General features: G+C 42.9%; 2 protein-coding genes, 1 long non-coding RNA gene, 2 other non-coding genes and 2 pseudogenes across 6 annotated transcripts; 2 read left to right on the forward strand and 5 right to left on the reverse strand.

Moving 5' to 3' along the window:
- Positions 1 to 1,640: 1,640 nt before the first annotated feature.
- On the forward strand, positions 1,641 to 5,127 carry LOC135628967 (transketolase, chloroplastic-like). The gene is made up of 8 exons (XM_065136013.1): positions 1,641 to 2,191; positions 2,541 to 2,631; positions 2,739 to 2,844; positions 2,920 to 3,202; positions 3,291 to 3,439; positions 3,525 to 3,678; positions 3,762 to 4,719; positions 4,862 to 5,127. The coding sequence occupies exons 1-7, from the start codon at positions 1,679 to 1,681 to the stop codon at positions 4,716 to 4,718; spliced, it is 2,253 nt and encodes a 750-aa protein (XP_064992085.1). The 5' UTR covers positions 1,641 to 1,678; the 3' UTR covers position 4,719; positions 4,862 to 5,127.
- Positions 5,128 to 5,287: 160 nt separating this feature from the next.
- On the reverse strand, positions 5,288 to 8,525 carry LOC135628969 (small ribosomal subunit protein uS10z/uS10x-like). 2 transcript variants are annotated; one of them, XM_065136016.1, is made up of 4 exons: positions 8,414 to 8,525; positions 8,188 to 8,321; positions 7,985 to 8,098; positions 5,288 to 5,605 (listed from the first exon to the last, which is right to left on the reverse strand). In XM_065136016.1, exons 2-4 carry the CDS (start codon positions 8,303 to 8,305, stop codon positions 5,463 to 5,465), a joined length of 375 nt encoding a protein of 124 aa, XP_064992088.1. In that variant the 5' UTR covers positions 8,306 to 8,321; positions 8,414 to 8,525; the 3' UTR covers positions 5,288 to 5,462. The 2 variants fall into 2 exon arrangements, with proteins under 2 accessions (XP_064992088.1, XP_064992087.1); XM_065136015.1 differs by having other exon boundaries at positions 8,188 to 8,324.
- LOC135630086 (small nucleolar RNA SNORD36) lies at positions 6,242 to 6,324 on the reverse strand. Its single transcript, XR_010493612.1, has one exon. It is a non-coding gene; the product is annotated as a small nucleolar RNA SNORD36 (small nucleolar RNA).
- On the reverse strand, positions 6,444 to 6,529 carry LOC135630087 (small nucleolar RNA SNORD36). Its single transcript, XR_010493613.1, has one exon. It is a non-coding gene; the product is annotated as a small nucleolar RNA SNORD36 (small nucleolar RNA).
- On the reverse strand, positions 6,651 to 6,739 carry LOC135630088 (small nucleolar RNA SNORD36; annotated as a pseudogene).
- Positions 8,526 to 9,122: 597 nt separating the features above from the next.
- On the reverse strand, positions 9,123 to 11,762 carry LOC135628393 (small ribosomal subunit protein uS15-like; annotated as a pseudogene).
- Positions 11,763 to 11,914: 152 nt separating this feature from the next.
- LOC135628458 (uncharacterized) lies at positions 11,915 to 15,661 on the forward strand. Its single transcript, XR_010492868.1, has 3 exons — positions 11,915 to 12,146; positions 13,480 to 13,714; positions 14,533 to 15,661. It is a non-coding gene; the product is annotated as an uncharacterized LOC135628458 (long non-coding RNA).
- The last annotated feature ends 482 nt before the right edge of the window (positions 15,662 to 16,143 follow it).

Genomic DNA, 16,143 nt, shown 5'->3' on the forward strand with positions numbered 1-16,143 from the left:
TAAACATTTAGAATTGCATAATTTGAAGTCCATCAAGTTACTGATAAATAATCCATTCGTGATGTTACATGTCGTATAACTAAACTAATAATTAAGATTGCTAATGTTATGACAAATTATATAACAATAACATCGTCAATGTTATGGTATATTATTCGGCTAGTTTATCATAATATTTTTGACTTGATGGAAATAAAATTTTAATGAAGAGGATATTCCAAACTATATTATTCGGCTAGTTTATCATAACATTTTTGACTTGATGGAAATAAAATTTTAATGAAGAGGATATTCCAAACATGTTTAGTATTTCGACAATGGAATTAACTGTGGGCCGAATGTGTTAGCCCATCGAATCCATGGCCCAAGCATGTCTTCTTCTTCTTCTTCTTCGTCTTGTGATGACACATACAGGAGATACATATAGCTCACCCACCCGTAAGTGCGAGGTGGGTGGGAAGACCAAAGAGGAGTACTGTTTTAGTCTCACCAAACCTTTCAACGCCTTCGTTTCGAAGCATGCAACCTACCACAGACCAGCGAAGTGAGTACATTCTTTGTTTTGATTGGAACAACAGTCTTCAGCTAACACCTTTTTGGGAAGCTCAACTTTAAATTGAGGGCTACAAGAAAATAAAATAATATAGGTGTGTTCGATGAAATTCCTGTAACACTCTGATAAGTAAACAAGTGATTAAAAATAAAATATTAAATATTAAAGAAAAAAAATCTTAAGATTCTATATAGAAAAACTCCTAATTTTGAAGTCTTATTTAGAAAATAATTTACATTGAGATTTCCCGTGATCGAAAGTGTTTGGAAGTTAAAAATATTCATCAAATCATTTCATAATGATAATTAAACTGTTAAAGATGATAGACGCATACACTTATTTGTTTTAAGAAGCAAATCATCATCAAAATCAAATAAATATTTTATTCTTCTTTAAGGAACAAATATAATCAAAATTATATATGTGTGTTGAAAGAGAAAACTGATGAGGTGGCCTTTTGGTATGGCTTCCTAAACAAGAAAAGCCATGTCTTGCAAGAGCCGCTCCTTCTAAGGGGAGAATATTGTGTTGGCATTAATAAGCGGTACGAATAGAAGAGAACTATCCATTAATATGATTATATGTACAACATAAATTAGTCGATTTGCTTCACTGCCTCAGTTAGATTTTTCTGACATAAGCATAAATATTACATAAACGATAAATAATAATGTACTTATTTCTAAAATCTTTGAATTGATTACTATATTATCGCACAAATGATAAGTCTCATATTTTAATTTAATCGTCATATAAGTAAGTCATTTGATATAAATATTTGTTTAATTTATTTTTCTTTTAAAAAATTATTATGTAGTTAAGAATTATTTTTTTTCTTATGATTATAATGTTATGCTGATGCGATCGCAGCCTCATACGGGCGGCGGACAAAGGAAGGCGTTGCGATAAGGGGCGATGGATATGGCTGGTGAAACCAGAGGCAGTCATCCGTCACCCCTTTCTGACGGCTGAGATGTAATCCGTAATCCGATCCGACGTCTCTCGATGCGTGGGTCCCTTCCCCCTCGCTCCATTCGCTCCGACGCCGTCCCAAGTGGCTCAAAAGGCACCTTTCTTATTCCTCTCGCCCATTCCAACCCGTACCCAATCGAGAGAGTGAGAGACATGGCCGCTTCATCCTCCGTGAACGCCGCCCAAGCCATCGTTGGCCTCGCCGTCTCTAGCCATGGTTCCCACTCCGCCGACCGCGTCGCCGTCCCCGCCGGCGGATTCGCCCTCAGCTCCCTAGCCGGCCGCTCCCTCACCTGCTCCCACTCCCCCCGTTTCCAGCAGCAGCGCCGGTGCCCGCGGCAGGCGTCACGCGCCGCGCGTCGCGCGGCGCCCGCCAGGGCCGCCGCGGTGGAGACCCTCGAGGCCGCCGCCACGGAGGCCCTCGTCGAGAAGTCCATCAACACCATCAGGTTCCTCGCCATCGACGCCGTCGAGAAGGCCAACTCCGGCCACCCGGGCCTCCCCATGGGGTGCGCGCCCATGGGCCACATCCTGTACGACGAGGTCATGAGGTACAACCCCAAGAACCCCTACTGGTTCAACCGCGACCGCTTCGTCCTCTCCGCCGGCCATGGCTGCATGCTCCAGTACGCCTTGCTCCACCTTGCTGGCTACGACAGCGTCCAGGTCAGGCCTTGGATCTTTCCCGAGTCTTATCCTCAGATTTGATGAAGCTATTACCAAGAAAGTTGGCAACTTGATGGTGATCGGTCCATTCTTCTTCATAGATTTGGATCTGGCTTTGGAATGAGATCTCTGCTATTCCCTTTTCTTGCTTTAATCATGGTATCATCACACACGTAATTTCTTGGAATCGAAAGCATACTAAAGCCCTAAACTTCTCATTTGATCAGTTCACTCAGATGCCTATCATGTTCACCGATCTGCATAGTATCAAACACACTAGATCACTCTACTCTACCAATTTCATGTGCGTTTTGATTTGCATCAAGATGATGTTGTTTTGGTCATTTAGATGGAGGACATAAAGCAATTCCGGCAATGGGGGAGCAGAACTCCCGGCCATCCTGAGAATTTCGAGACCCCCGGAGTTGAAGTCACCACCGGTTAAGTCTCCTGCAGATTTTATGATACGTTTTGTGATCATCTCTTTCCTTCATTGCTTTCCCTGAGCTTTCACGACCGTCTGTTGATCGGCACGAACACGATGCAGGGCCACTTGGTCAAGGCGTAGCCAATGCCGTAGGATTGGCACTTGCTGAGAGACACCTTGCGGCCCGTTTCAATAAGCCTGACAACGAGATCGTCGACCATTACACGTAAGTTCTGTCTTGGTTATGTCCGAATGCTGCTGCTAAGTTCACACGTTTGAGTAATTTGATTTCGATCGGTAGATATGTTATACTCGGAGACGGTTGCCAAATGGAGGGCATCGCAAACGAAGCTTGTTCGATCGCCGGACACTGGGGTCTCGGCAAACTCATCGCCTTCTACGATGACAACCACATCTCCATCGATGGAGACACAGAGATCGCGTTTACAGAAGATGTGTCTGCTCGTTTCGACGCTCTCGGGTGGCATACTATCTGGGTGAAGAACGGTAACACCGGGTATGATGACATTCGTGCCGCGATCAGGGAAGCAAAGGCTGTCAAAGATAAACCAACACTCATTAAGGTTTGTGTTGTTTGCCGGAATTGTTCTCGATCAGAATGTTCGGCTGGGTATGCTTGTTTCGGATTGCTAAGCTACTGCACTCGTGCAGGTCACCACTACCATCGGATATGGGTCGCCCAACAAGGCGAACTCGTACAGTGTGCATGGAAGTGCATTGGGTGCCAAGGAAGTCGATGCAACTCGACAGAATCTTGGATGGCCGTACGAGCCTTTCCATGTGCCCGAGGATATCAAGAGGTCAGCGACTACGAATTCGGATTCTAATCGTCGATTATGAATGATTTGTTCTGTACATAGACCTGTGCTCTGGTTTATGGTTCAGTCACTGGAGCCGCCATGTCGCTGAAGGTGCGTCCCTTGAAGCTGAGTGGAACGCCAAGTTTGCAGAGTACGAGAAGAAGTACAAGGAGGATGCTGCAGAGCTGAAAGCCATCGTATCGGGAGAATTGCCTGCCGGATGGGAGAAAGCTCTTCCGGTGAATCTCTTACCCTCCTGTCTTCTTACGCTATCCATGCATTCGATGTCGTAAAGCTATGATTCCATGTGGCTCTTTTCCAGACATACACTCCTGAGAGTCCTGCCGATGCTACCAGAAACTTGTCGCAACAGAACTTGAATGCGCTTGCGACAGTTCTGCCTGGACTTCTAGGGGGTAGTGCAGATCTCGCATCCTCCAACATGACATTGCTCAAGATGTTTGGGGACTTCCAGAAGGGCACGCCCGAGGAGCGTAATGTTCGTTTTGGTGTACGGGAGCACGGGATGGGCGCCATCTGCAACGGCATCGCCCTCCACAGCCCCGGCCTTCTCCCCTACTGTGCGACCTTCTTTGTTTTCACGGACTACATGAGAGCTGCCATCAGGATCTCAGCTTTGTGCGAGGCAGGAGTCATCTATGTGATGACGCATGATTCCATCGGTCTCGGGGAGGACGGTCCGACTCACCAGCCGATCGAACACTTGATAAGTTTCCGAGCCATGCCGAACATTCTAATGCTCAGGCCTGCCGATGGAAATGAGACCGCCGGAGCATACAAGGTCGCGGTGCTCAACAGGAAGAGGCCATCGGTGCTCGCTCTCTCGCGGCAGAAGCTTCCTCAGCTTGCGGGAACATCAATCGAGGGAGTAGAGAAGGGAGGGTACATCGTTTCAGACAACTCCTCAGGTAACAAACCAGACCTGATCTTGATGGGCACCGGTTCGGAACTGGAAATTGCAGCGAAGGCTGCCGACGAGCTGAGGAAGACGGGGAAAACGGTCCGAGTGGTGTCGCTCGTCTGCTGGGAGTTGTTCGAGGAGCAATCAGATGAATACAAGGAGAGTGTGCTCCCCGCTGCGGTGACTGCTAAGATCAGTATCGAGGCAGGTGCCACGCTTGGATGGGAGAAGTACGTCGGCGGCAAAGGGAAGGCCATCGGGATAGATCGGTTTGGAGCGAGCGCTCCTGCGGGGAGAATATACAAGGAGTTCGGCATATCGGCAGACAGTATCATTACCGCAGCCAAATCGCTCTAAGGTTTGTGATAAGCTTTTGTTCCAGCTTGCTCTTTCTCTTTCTTTCATGATTTGAGGATGCTACAACGAACGGATTCAAATCTGGGATTTGGACTGTAATAAAGTTTTCATATGTCCTTCTTCATTTGGTTCTTATGCGTCAGTGTCTGCGTGCTGAGGATATGGCTGCAAACCGCTGAAGATTGTTCGGTTGTGAGGCTGTCCGTTGAGCCACCGTTGAGCCACACAAAAGTGGTTAGACAAGGGATAGCCTTCCAAGACCATTCAGCAGGACCGGCGGCGAAGCGAGACATGGAAAATCTTCTCTATTGTCTGCTGTCATCTTCAGGGTTATATATATAGCAGACACGATAGGCCATCTCTAAGAAGCTTGGTTCGTTACCTTAATATTAAAATCGAAATTATTTCCCCTGACGGTGCAAATATGAAAAATCTTATTATCCTTGACGATCAAAATATTACTATGAAAAGTCCTGTGTGCTAATCAATAGTTTTGGATCTCATGCATGCAAAAATTAAGCGCCTCGAATGGGACTTCAGTGGTAAACATCACAGTCGAAAACTGGCGGTTGGTCTCGGAAGAATTAAGAGGGTTGCAAAATTCTTGAGATCAGGAAAATGCTATGATTAAACAGGATTCGAACTCTCGACTTACCGCTAGGAAACAAGAACAAACTAACGGCAAAATAGCTCACACAGAATAAGACATTATAGATAATCGGATGAACTCAAATGAAGGCAAAATCATGGTTCTGCGATCGTCACCTCAACCTCCACCCCAGGCTCAATGGTGATCGAGGTGATCTGCTTCACAACCTCAGACGAGCTGACCAGATCAATCACCCTCTTGTGCACCCGGAGCTCAAACCGATCCCATGTGTTGGTTCCTGCAATAATAAGGTCACCATCAAGTCCCACAATGTGAAACAACCACTCAAATGCTATCATCTTTAATCTAAGAATGTCAATAATAATATGCTAAAATTAGTGTTTAGGCTAATCAAAGACATGGACTATTTTTTACCACAATTACATATATATGTATATATCCTAAAAATGTCATCTATCGGTCTTTATATATTATGATAATTGAAACTTCAACTAACAACAATGTCATCTCAGGCACCTTAAATCAAGTTCATACTGACACAAGTACTACCCAAATCAATTAGTATCGACATGAGTACTGGAAGCAGCAATGCGTTAACATAACCCCCTCTCTGTAGATCACATTCCATCACAACAAACATGCCTAAAGCAAAATCATACATAAAAAAGGTTACTAGCCTGTCATTAAACTTTGTGCGCCAGGAACCAGCAAAATCATACAACCAATTTCCAAATTGTCAAAAGAGGATCTTAGGAGTCAGACTGGAAAATCATCCTTCTAAGGAAAGTCAGAAAACTTAAAAAGTAACAACTTCCAGTGTCAAGACCAGATTGGCTATTGGCATGGATAACCAGTTTGTCTCAGGGACTAGGGAATGCAGTATCAAGTAGATAATAGATACGGATAATCAGACTGAGCATCAGTTTTAAAAAGCTCGGTTTTTTGAGACTTCATAGTGAAAATCTCAGTGTCACACTTTCTTATCATCATCTGCACAGTCAAATAACCCTCTTGTGGAACCCCATAAACGATCCCAATTATGAGACAAAACTGTGAAATTCTAATTTTCAATACAAGTATTCGTCCAAGTAGATAGTCAAAATGGATGATCAGACTGAGCATCAGTTTTAAAAAGCTCGATTTTTGAGACTTCATAGAGAAAATCTCAGTGTCAAACTAATTTTCTTTTCATCATCTGCACAGCCAAATCATCCTCCGGAAATACCCCATAAAAGATCCCAATTATGTGGCACAAAACTACAAACATCTAAGTCTGAATAAAAGCATCCATCCAAGCAGATAGTCAATATGGATAATCAGACTGAGCATCAGTTTTAAAAAGCTCGATTTATTTGAGACTTCATAGAGAAAATCTCAGTGTCAAAACTAATTTTCTTGACATCAGCTGCACAGTCAGATCATCTTCCCATAAAATCCAAGTATCCCAATTATGAGGCAAAAAACTGTGAACTCCTAATTCTGAATAAAGTTTTCATCCACAACATGAACTTTTTCTATAGCACATATCAGGAGATGCATAAAGTGACACTTTATTCACCTCTTATGTTGCATCTTAACGATTAATTCAAACAAAACCATGCAGCCAATTCAGGATTTCAATTTATTTCATTTCATTCAAGCAAGTAAATATTCAGAAACTTGAAAAAAAATGTCCGTCAATTAAATTTGTATTTTTTGTTGCTCTAATAAGCTATCATCATTCATGAAAAACATGAAAGCCAAAAAAATCTGTTGCAAAACTAACACTGATTTCTATTTTGCCAAGTTTTAAAAGCTCAACCCTAGACACCTACAGCTTTAATACCAATCATTTCTCAAAATTATATTTTGATCACCACAACCAAACAAAAATCTGTTACAAAGAAAGATACGTGTAAAATCAATGTGTACAATATTTTGACACATAAAATTCCAGGCACTAAAAATTCTTATCAAATCTTCCATGGAAAACTCCTAATCAAAGTAATGTCCTCTATGCCAAGACCAGATTGGATACCAATAGCAAAGACCACAGGAGAAGTCATGTTGTCATAAGATCTCCAAGTGTAACATTAGGTAGATGGGCAACATGGATGGTTAGATTGAAAATCCATTCTAAAAAGCTCGATTTTTTTAAAAACCATAAAGAAAATGTCAGCATCAAAAGAGATATTTAGCATTCATCAAACTTTTCCTTTCATGGAGTCAGAAAATTAATGAAACATGAAAAGAGAAATCAATGTGCATATACATGAAGCCTTTTCTGCACCATTACAATACCTAGAACTTATTCCTACCAAAATGTAAACTGCGAACCGTATTTCCACTAAGATGTATAGAACAAGTTGAACCAATGACAATCAGAATGAGACACTATTAATCTTCAAAAATTTCAAGCGCACGCACTGCACTATAAAAACTTTCGTAGTGAAAGCCACGATAATTCTCTCTTCAGGATTTCGAAAAACATAGCACACACGATTGGTTGTCAATTTGCTGAATAAATGCACTTCTACTCCACTATTCATATTCATATTCATATTCATAACTCAGTTTAATTTACTGACAAATATTTTGCCCCCAAAATATACAGGTATGCATAATAACCATTAGGAAGAACCTTTCCTGAAGTTATGATAAGGGAAGATTGCAATACCTTCACCACAGGGAGATTTCCTGGTGGTGATGTGGAGAACCTTGGTGGGCATCCTCACGGGCCCCTTCACGGTCAGCCGCTTGTCCTTCGCTCCCCTCACCAGATCCGCACATACTGAACCACCGAAACCGATCAAAAGGGATAAAAAATACAGAAGGAAACGGAAAGGAACGCAACACCGTGAAGTCACAGATATGATGTACCCTTCTCGAGATTCTTGACGTTCTTGGAGGAAAGGGTTATCCGGATGCGATGGAGCTGCTCCTGTGGCTCTTCCAGCCCTAACTTCGTCGGTTTCATCGCCCCGTACGCCGCCGCCATGATGAATCAAGACCAACTACTAGAGATCAAAGAGGAAAACAACATAACACCACAGATCGGAATCAGAGGCGGTGACGGCCAGGCAAAGAAGAACATCTCCGTCCTTACCTCTCTCAATCTTCTCTGGGCTGCCCCCGCCGCCGCCGCCGTTCCGATCACACACCCCCGAGTCCAGTCGCACGAGACGGGGATTAGGGTTCGGTGTTCCAACCGGGGGGAGCTGTTATATAGCAAATTTACGGAGTAAATTTACAGTCGCACCCCAATAGGAATCCAAAATTACAAAAAAATCGTGACCCAACACACGTGGCAACATCGACCTTTGAGGCAGTCATGTCAGACAATTCTAATCGAACCGAATCAAGTTCGAATTAACTAAATAATTACAGTGTATAATGGTTCACGTTTTAATTCTAAAGTGTACGAATTTGAGTTGGATGAGTAATTTATTTTCTTTTATTAACACGAATTGTTCTAGAATTGAAACCGTGTGAATTCAAGTCAATTCCAAGAATCAAAACCCGCGATTTTGATTCCGATTCCGAAACCATAGTCACTCTTATAAATTACCAACACATTAGTTCTCATTATGAAATGTATAACAAAAAAAGTAAAGTGAAGTGACTATTCTCATTTCAAATTTAGTTACGATTCTGAACAAAAACCACAATATGACGATCATTCAAATAGAAACATCATGTTATTCTCTAAGATCAAGACTATATTATGTTAAAGAAAAGGTTTCCCATAGCTTGTAAACATTATGTTATTCATCTACAAATTAATCTGTGCCGGGCTGTTAAAGAATGAAAAAATGTAAAAATTCATGCATATAATTAAACATGATAAGATAAGTTGTCACAATTCATCTGAAAATACACATTGTTGGGGTAACATCAAAAGCAGTCACAGTTCATCAAAACACAATTTAAGAGCACCAGAAAGTTTATCCTCTCCTAAGATTCCATAACTGAGTCCTTGAGCTGATAAACAACTGGTTACCGGCGACTTCCGCATTTCTTGCACAAACGTTTGCACTGAAATTTCATGGAGTGGTCGAATCCTAAACCGCGTGAGTGCTTGCAGTGTCGGAGTCGCTGTGCAAAAGCAATGAAGCAGCCATTAGACTCAAAAGAGCTAAGTAGGCGATAAGAGTATGTTACATTGGAACCCTTTCAGTTGTAAAGAGTAAATTGCAATAAAACATATATCAAAATTTATATGATGCAATACATAAGATGTAAGTTAAAAAGAACAAGTGAAATTTAACCAATCAGCCAGGAACAACCATCGTTGAGAACATAATCTGCAACCAAAGCGTAAATAAGACTATCTATGGTGGTAAAGGCATGTTCAAAGGAGAGTTATAAATATATCAGTCAGCCAAGCTATCCATTTGAGATAATCGAAGCTAAAGGAAATCGAGAGAGGGCCAAAAGGAATTCATTAGCATTGATGAGAATGTATTCCCTGACTCTTGTTTGATTAACACAACTGTCCTTAATGGAACTTAACGGTGAGAAAGGACCAACAAAAGTAGCTGGGACCTTACAGCTGCTGCTTATTGTGTGTGCAGCATACTTGAACAGATCCCCCTTTGGGTCATGCAAGGTACTCGACTAGATCACAGTAATGAACAAATTATACATAAAATTTTAGGTTTGCCAGTGCAGAGGCTTCAGTTCCTTGTATTCTTCTTAACCAAAGTGTCAGACTAATGTTTTTAAAGCAAAGTAGGAATTCTTCAACATCTCATAGCTGCTTAAAAATATAGTGATACGTTCTTGAAGTAAATATTATTAGGCTATGCGACAATTAACAAATTGATGACAATGATTATGTGATCCATATAATCACAAGCAAAATCATGATTGACCATGGAATATATTGTCGGAATAAACTCATATGCCAAACCGCTAAGCACAAGACAGAGAAAGGTAAAATACTAAGAGACAGAGAACTTCCTAAGACGATGGGTGACTTAATAAAAAAAACACAGTCAGAACTATCTTTAAAGGAGCTTGCATGATGATACATCATTTTCCCACGAACATCACATATTAAACATCTGATTACAAGATATAATGACACAGGGTACCAAAATTACCAGAACAATTTAATCATCCTCTCAATCACAGAGGAATGATAATTTGATGGAATAATTTGAAAAACAAAGTTCAATCCAAAAAAAATCCCAATTCCCTATATCAAAAAAGCAAAATGGGTACAACAATATATTTCAAATATCAAAAAGCAAACACAATGTGACATCATATATCATAATTTGCTACAAGAACTTCAAAGAGTTGATGATAAGATGTTGATAAAAGACCTCGGAAATCTTACGTGCAATTCCTGATTTAAACTTACATAATATTGTCCATGTTTGTAAGATCAGATCCAAATCACGGATTGATAGTTCCACTTGTTACTCTTAGTGCACAACTGATGATCGCTACAGTTTCCTATGAGCGTCAAATGTCATTCTGTATTCCATTCTATACGTATCCATAACAAGTGAAGCAATAATGGAGCACAAGGTGATAGAGCCACTAACTATTTCCAGGTTGCAGAGAGCTTCTTTGTCTTCTTGTAGTGACGGGCCAGGCAGTGGATCCTGCTCTCTACTAGGATCAGTCTGAACTTGGCGTCTTTGTCCCTCCTGTTCCTCTCCGAGTGCTTCCTGATGGACACTGCCTTCTAAATCAGGCGGTACAAATCCTCCGGCGTATCCGGTGCAAACCCTACATCGACCCCATTGCCCAAAATCATAAACCCAGAAGAACCATAGAAACAATTCAAGACAGCGCCATAAAAATGGTGAGTTAAGGAAATTAGCAAGATGTTACCATGAGCCTTGAGAATCGTGAGGATCTTGCTCCCTGTCACACTCTTGACCTGGGCTATTCCATGAGAGTTGCGAAGTGTGGCACCGATCTGTGACGGCATCAGCCCCTTCTTCGCAAACTTGCAGATGCTCTCCTCCACCTGACATATCAAGGGTTCAATAAGCCTCGAAGCATTAACAAGAAATGTGGCTCGAAATGGAGGAGGCGGCTCACGTCTTGAGCAGAGATCTTAAGCCAACTCGGGGGCTTCCCTTTCTGCAGCCCAAGACGTGGTTAACGATTCCATCACCGCCGAAAATCGGGGGAGAGCGAGGGAAGGGAACAAGATACAGATCATAGGATGGTATTACCCGCGGCTGTGCATGCGACCCATGGCGACGGCGGCCGCTCGTCACCGGCCGCAGAATGTAGCTGCAACGGCACAACCCTCGACGGTTCCGACGCGGCGGCCGTTTAGGGCTTTGCGATCTGTACAGACTGTGACATCGGGTGTTGTTTACCGAAAATGCCCTGGACAATGAATGACCGTATGTATATATTAGTATAAAGAATAAAAATATCATTTAAATTATACGATAAATATGTCATCTAAAATACCATGAACCCATGTGATTGGATCCGGATTCGGATCCAGTTCGGACCGGATTCGGATGTTGTGACCGGATTGTAGCAAGATGTACAGCGGGTCGAACCCGACCGATTAAAAATCCTATAGTTTCATCTTCCCCGATGTTTACCGCCTCGACCAAGTAATCTATATTCGGCATTTGGCAGCCGATCGCTCCATCGCCACTCACCTTCTCGAGCCCTCCCTCTCAATGATCACGACGGGTCTGCTGTTCACATGAGTAGACGGCGGCCGCCGTCTCCGTAGGAGGAGATGGTGGTAGTGAAGAAGCCCTCGCGGTGGTCGGACGCCCTCACTACCATCCTCCTTTCGAGCCTCCTCCTTGCCGCTGCGCCTTTCGGGTGAAGGCGCCCTAACTCATATGGTATTGTTGCAACCGCTCTGATATCTTCTTTTTGTAATTGCTGAAACGATATCTTCCAATTTCGAATCCGTTTCTATCTAACTAGGGTAATTATCCATGGCTATATCATCTATTTACATCATCCTGTCACTTACTATTTCTTCCTTGGTACTTGCTGCAATTGGCATACCTTTTGCTTATTGTCATGAATCATGCACCTAAAGCACTTAATGAATGTACAAAATTGCTAATATAGGTTCTGAAGTAACACTCCATTGTCAATAAATTGCTGACAAATCCTAGTGGTGAAATATTTGTTTGTTGAATTGGAACACTGGACAAAATATTCTTCCTTTGGGCTAATATTGACATGCCTTGGACAAACACATCCCAGGGACAGGTGACTTGCAAATACTGAAATTGTAGGCTTTATCTTCAATTTTGTTTAAAAGAGCAGGAGTATTATGTGCAAATTATTATTTCATAGAGTAAAAAAGGAAATCTTTCATGCATTATCTAGATATAGTACATTTTAGCTTGGCAATTTTTCATTTCTTTTCTGTTTAATGAAAAATGACTTGAGAAGGCGAAATTTAATGCTCTCTCTCTCTCTCTCTACTGGAGATATTTGTCTATGATAAGGCAAGCATAATATTTAACAAAACATCAAGTTTTCCTGGAGCATATCATGTTCCTATAGGTGTTGGTATCGATTATTCTGTGCTTTCTAACCTAGTGATATATGTTATATATCAGAAAGGGTTTCTTTTTCGCATGGTTGAATTTCTAGTTCCGAGTAAAATAATGCTAGTATGGTAACGTGAATAATTTATATAGTTAAAGAGAGGAAAGGCACTTCAACTTTTTTGTATTAGGTTACCTCAAATACTCTAGATGAATATTAAAAACTTTGTCCATCAGATAAAAAGACAAAAAAAAAAACCGAAAGGGAGATGGACCAAATATCATCTTGTGAATTAGCAGGAAATTATTGAAAGTTTTAAGCAGTTTCTGAGAGCATATAAACCAGAATAAGATTTCACTAGAGGCATATAACCTATCATATTCCTGCATACTTAGACAATCAAAGTTTGATTGTGACTGTTTAGCGTGATTAAACACAGACAATTTACAAAAGTTTGTGAAGCTTTCCTTATTTTCTCCTTTTCGTCCAGCATATTATTGTTGCAGACCAATAGAAGTTTTTACACCCCCTCAATGCTTTCATTCCCATCATATTATACTTAAGTCACATGTAATGGCATAATAATGATTTAATTTGTTTTCTTATTTTTGAAATAGGCTCTTATTTTTTCTTAGTGATGATCTAATACCTCTATGTGCTTTGGATTAGGTCATGCAGATCCTCATGAATGCCTGTGGCCTTTGGCAAACAAAAGATGCTGCCTTGAGATAAGACCACTTGTAGTACCTTTGTTCATCAATTTGAGGATGAATGATAAACACTGTATTCGTCTGAATACTAATGACTGAAAATTTCACAAAATGAACAGCTTTGGGGAAAATACTTTGTGATGCTTATTGTTGCGGCAGAACATATCAGTGGCCAGCCAGGCATTGGGTTTCAGGTATTTTCTCTCTTTCTATTGACCTACAAGTACTCCTAAGATGAACTTTTGTTATGGATTATTGAAATGCTTCCTAACATACTACATATCTTTGAAAAATTTTCATTTCATTTAAATAGATTATTGCGTATTATCTTTCGGTTATGCGAATAGCATTTTAATTACAATAATGTTAAATATTGATGTATGTGAGATGATGGTAGAGATGGGTCAAAGATTAGTTTATGTTGTCACAATGGAAATAATAAGATGACATGAATATTGGAGTAATCCCACAATTTAACAGTTTAATATTTAATATTAGATTGTATTGGTGTCCAGTCACCACTTCACTGAAATGGATTAAAGATAACCACGTGAAACAAGAAGACACTGAAAAAACATTTATGTATGTGAGATGTTGATAGAAAATGTATTAAAGAGTAATCCCAAAATATTAGTAAAATATTAATGTATGAAAAAACAACTTTGAGCCGTGGCCTCGGGGCCGACACGGCTCGGTTCGGGTCCGGAAGACGGGGATCTCCCTGGGGGCGCTCCTCGGACCCGCTGAGGAGGTCGGGGGCGATGTCCGATCGAGACGGTGTGATCGTCTCTGCCTGCGGGACCGACGGGGACCTTCGGCTTCGCACCTGCACAAAGGTCGGGTCGGGGTGCTCAACCCGACCCCTCCGACGATCAGGTTAGAAGATGTGGAGGGGGTTTCAAGAGAAGAAGTGTTTCAGCGTGTGTCTCGCTGCCCCTCCCCCCTTTTCTCTCTGATGAACGAGAGGGTATTTATAGAGAAGCTTACTGTTGTTTGATGTGCCCGCTTGCAGGAGGCAGGTTGATAGCGTCTGACATGTGCATTGGCGTGGCGTGAAGAACCGAGCCTGAGTAGGCGTTAATGCGCCTCGGTCGGTGTTCCGGTTCGGTTGACCGAGTGCAGTCGCGTCGATCGAGGCGTGAGGCGTCGGCTGACGTCAGCCGAGTCTTATCGTAATTACTATCCTCATCAGCACCAAAAATTATAAGAAAATATTGTAGGCGATGGTGATAAAAATGGATTAGAAATTAGTCTTACAATTTTAAGATTATAATAGTCAGATGATGTCTGGGTTGATCCGCTACTTGATCTATTACTTCTGGTGATGGTGATGAAGAGTAATTAATTAAGCCAAGACATGCTGCCTCCTTACATACCCTAACATACATATTTGGTGGTTTAAATTCTGCATCATCCTTGCCTATATATGCTTTAATTGTTGAATCGGGATAAGATCATCTTTCCACTGTCATCTAATGCAGTCGAAGATGAGAAAGCAATGAGAACCCACTAGGAAGGAGAGAAAAGTCCCAAAAAGAAGAGGTATATGAGTTCACAGGAAAGGGTTTCTGTACACAAGTCATCTACGTGAATACTTAGGCTACCAATTAGTCTAACCAGTCTCCCATTAAGGTAAATTAGTAATCATCGTCTTCGTCTCGCGGTACCACCCGTTTCCCAATGTGAATGGGAGTGGGCTCGAGGTTATCCAGTGACTGCTCTCCCGTCACCCTCCGTTGTTGCTGCACCACTAGCGTCGACGCCTCGCCGCCGAAGTCCGTCGATGCCAGCATGTCCCCGATGACCCCCAGCTCCGGGTACTCGCTCCACATCGACATCCCCGCCGTCATCAGCGACTCCTTCCCCTCCCTCCGACCCACGATCAGCAAGCTGAACTCGGGGCTCGTCTCATGGATCACCCTCACCATCGCCTCCCCGTCCTTTGCCTCCTCCTCCCTGTACATCACCCGCTTCTCGTCCACCCACTCCTGCCGGTATTGCATTAGCATCTTGTCGTCGAGCCTCTCCTCCCATCCGTCTTCCCGCCACTCTTTGGGCGGGAGGAAGCGCACCACCGTCAGCGAGGCGGCGGCGCGCTCCACCATGCGCACGCCGTAGGCCAGCGCCTCCCGGTCGTCGGCCCCGCCCAGGAAGTAGACCGCCACGTGGTGCAGCAGCGACGCGCCGTCAGATAGCCCGTGGTCGACGAAGATACCCACGGAGCAAGGGGCGTACTGGAGGACGTTCAAGTTGACGGCCTGGATGGCGTCGTTGGCGGAGCTGATACTGTCATCGTCGCCGATGCGCTTGTGGAATGGGACGATGACGAGGGTGGTCTTCTTGTCGAGGGCGAGGCAGCAGATGTCGTCGTGCATGGTGCTGTAAGGGGAGATGGAGACGTACGGGAGGACCGAGATGCCGCCCGGGTACTGCTTCTCGAACAAGCGGAAGGCGTTGGCGATGCGGTCGGACTCCGACTGCGTGGTGGCCCAGGAGCTCGTGGTGGCGTTCTTGATTTTGTGGAGGTGAATGACGGCGTCGGCGCGGCCGACAAGCTGGATGAGATGGAGGAGGTAGACGCAGATGGGCGCGTCGGGGGAGGGGCCGGTGGCCTCGAGGAGGG

Source organism: Musa acuminata, chromosome BXJ3-1 (genome assembly GCF_036884655.1).
Source record: "Musa acuminata AAA Group cultivar baxijiao chromosome BXJ3-1, Cavendish_Baxijiao_AAA, whole genome shotgun sequence".
NCBI lineage: Eukaryota > Viridiplantae > Streptophyta > Magnoliopsida > Zingiberales > Musaceae > Musa > Musa acuminata.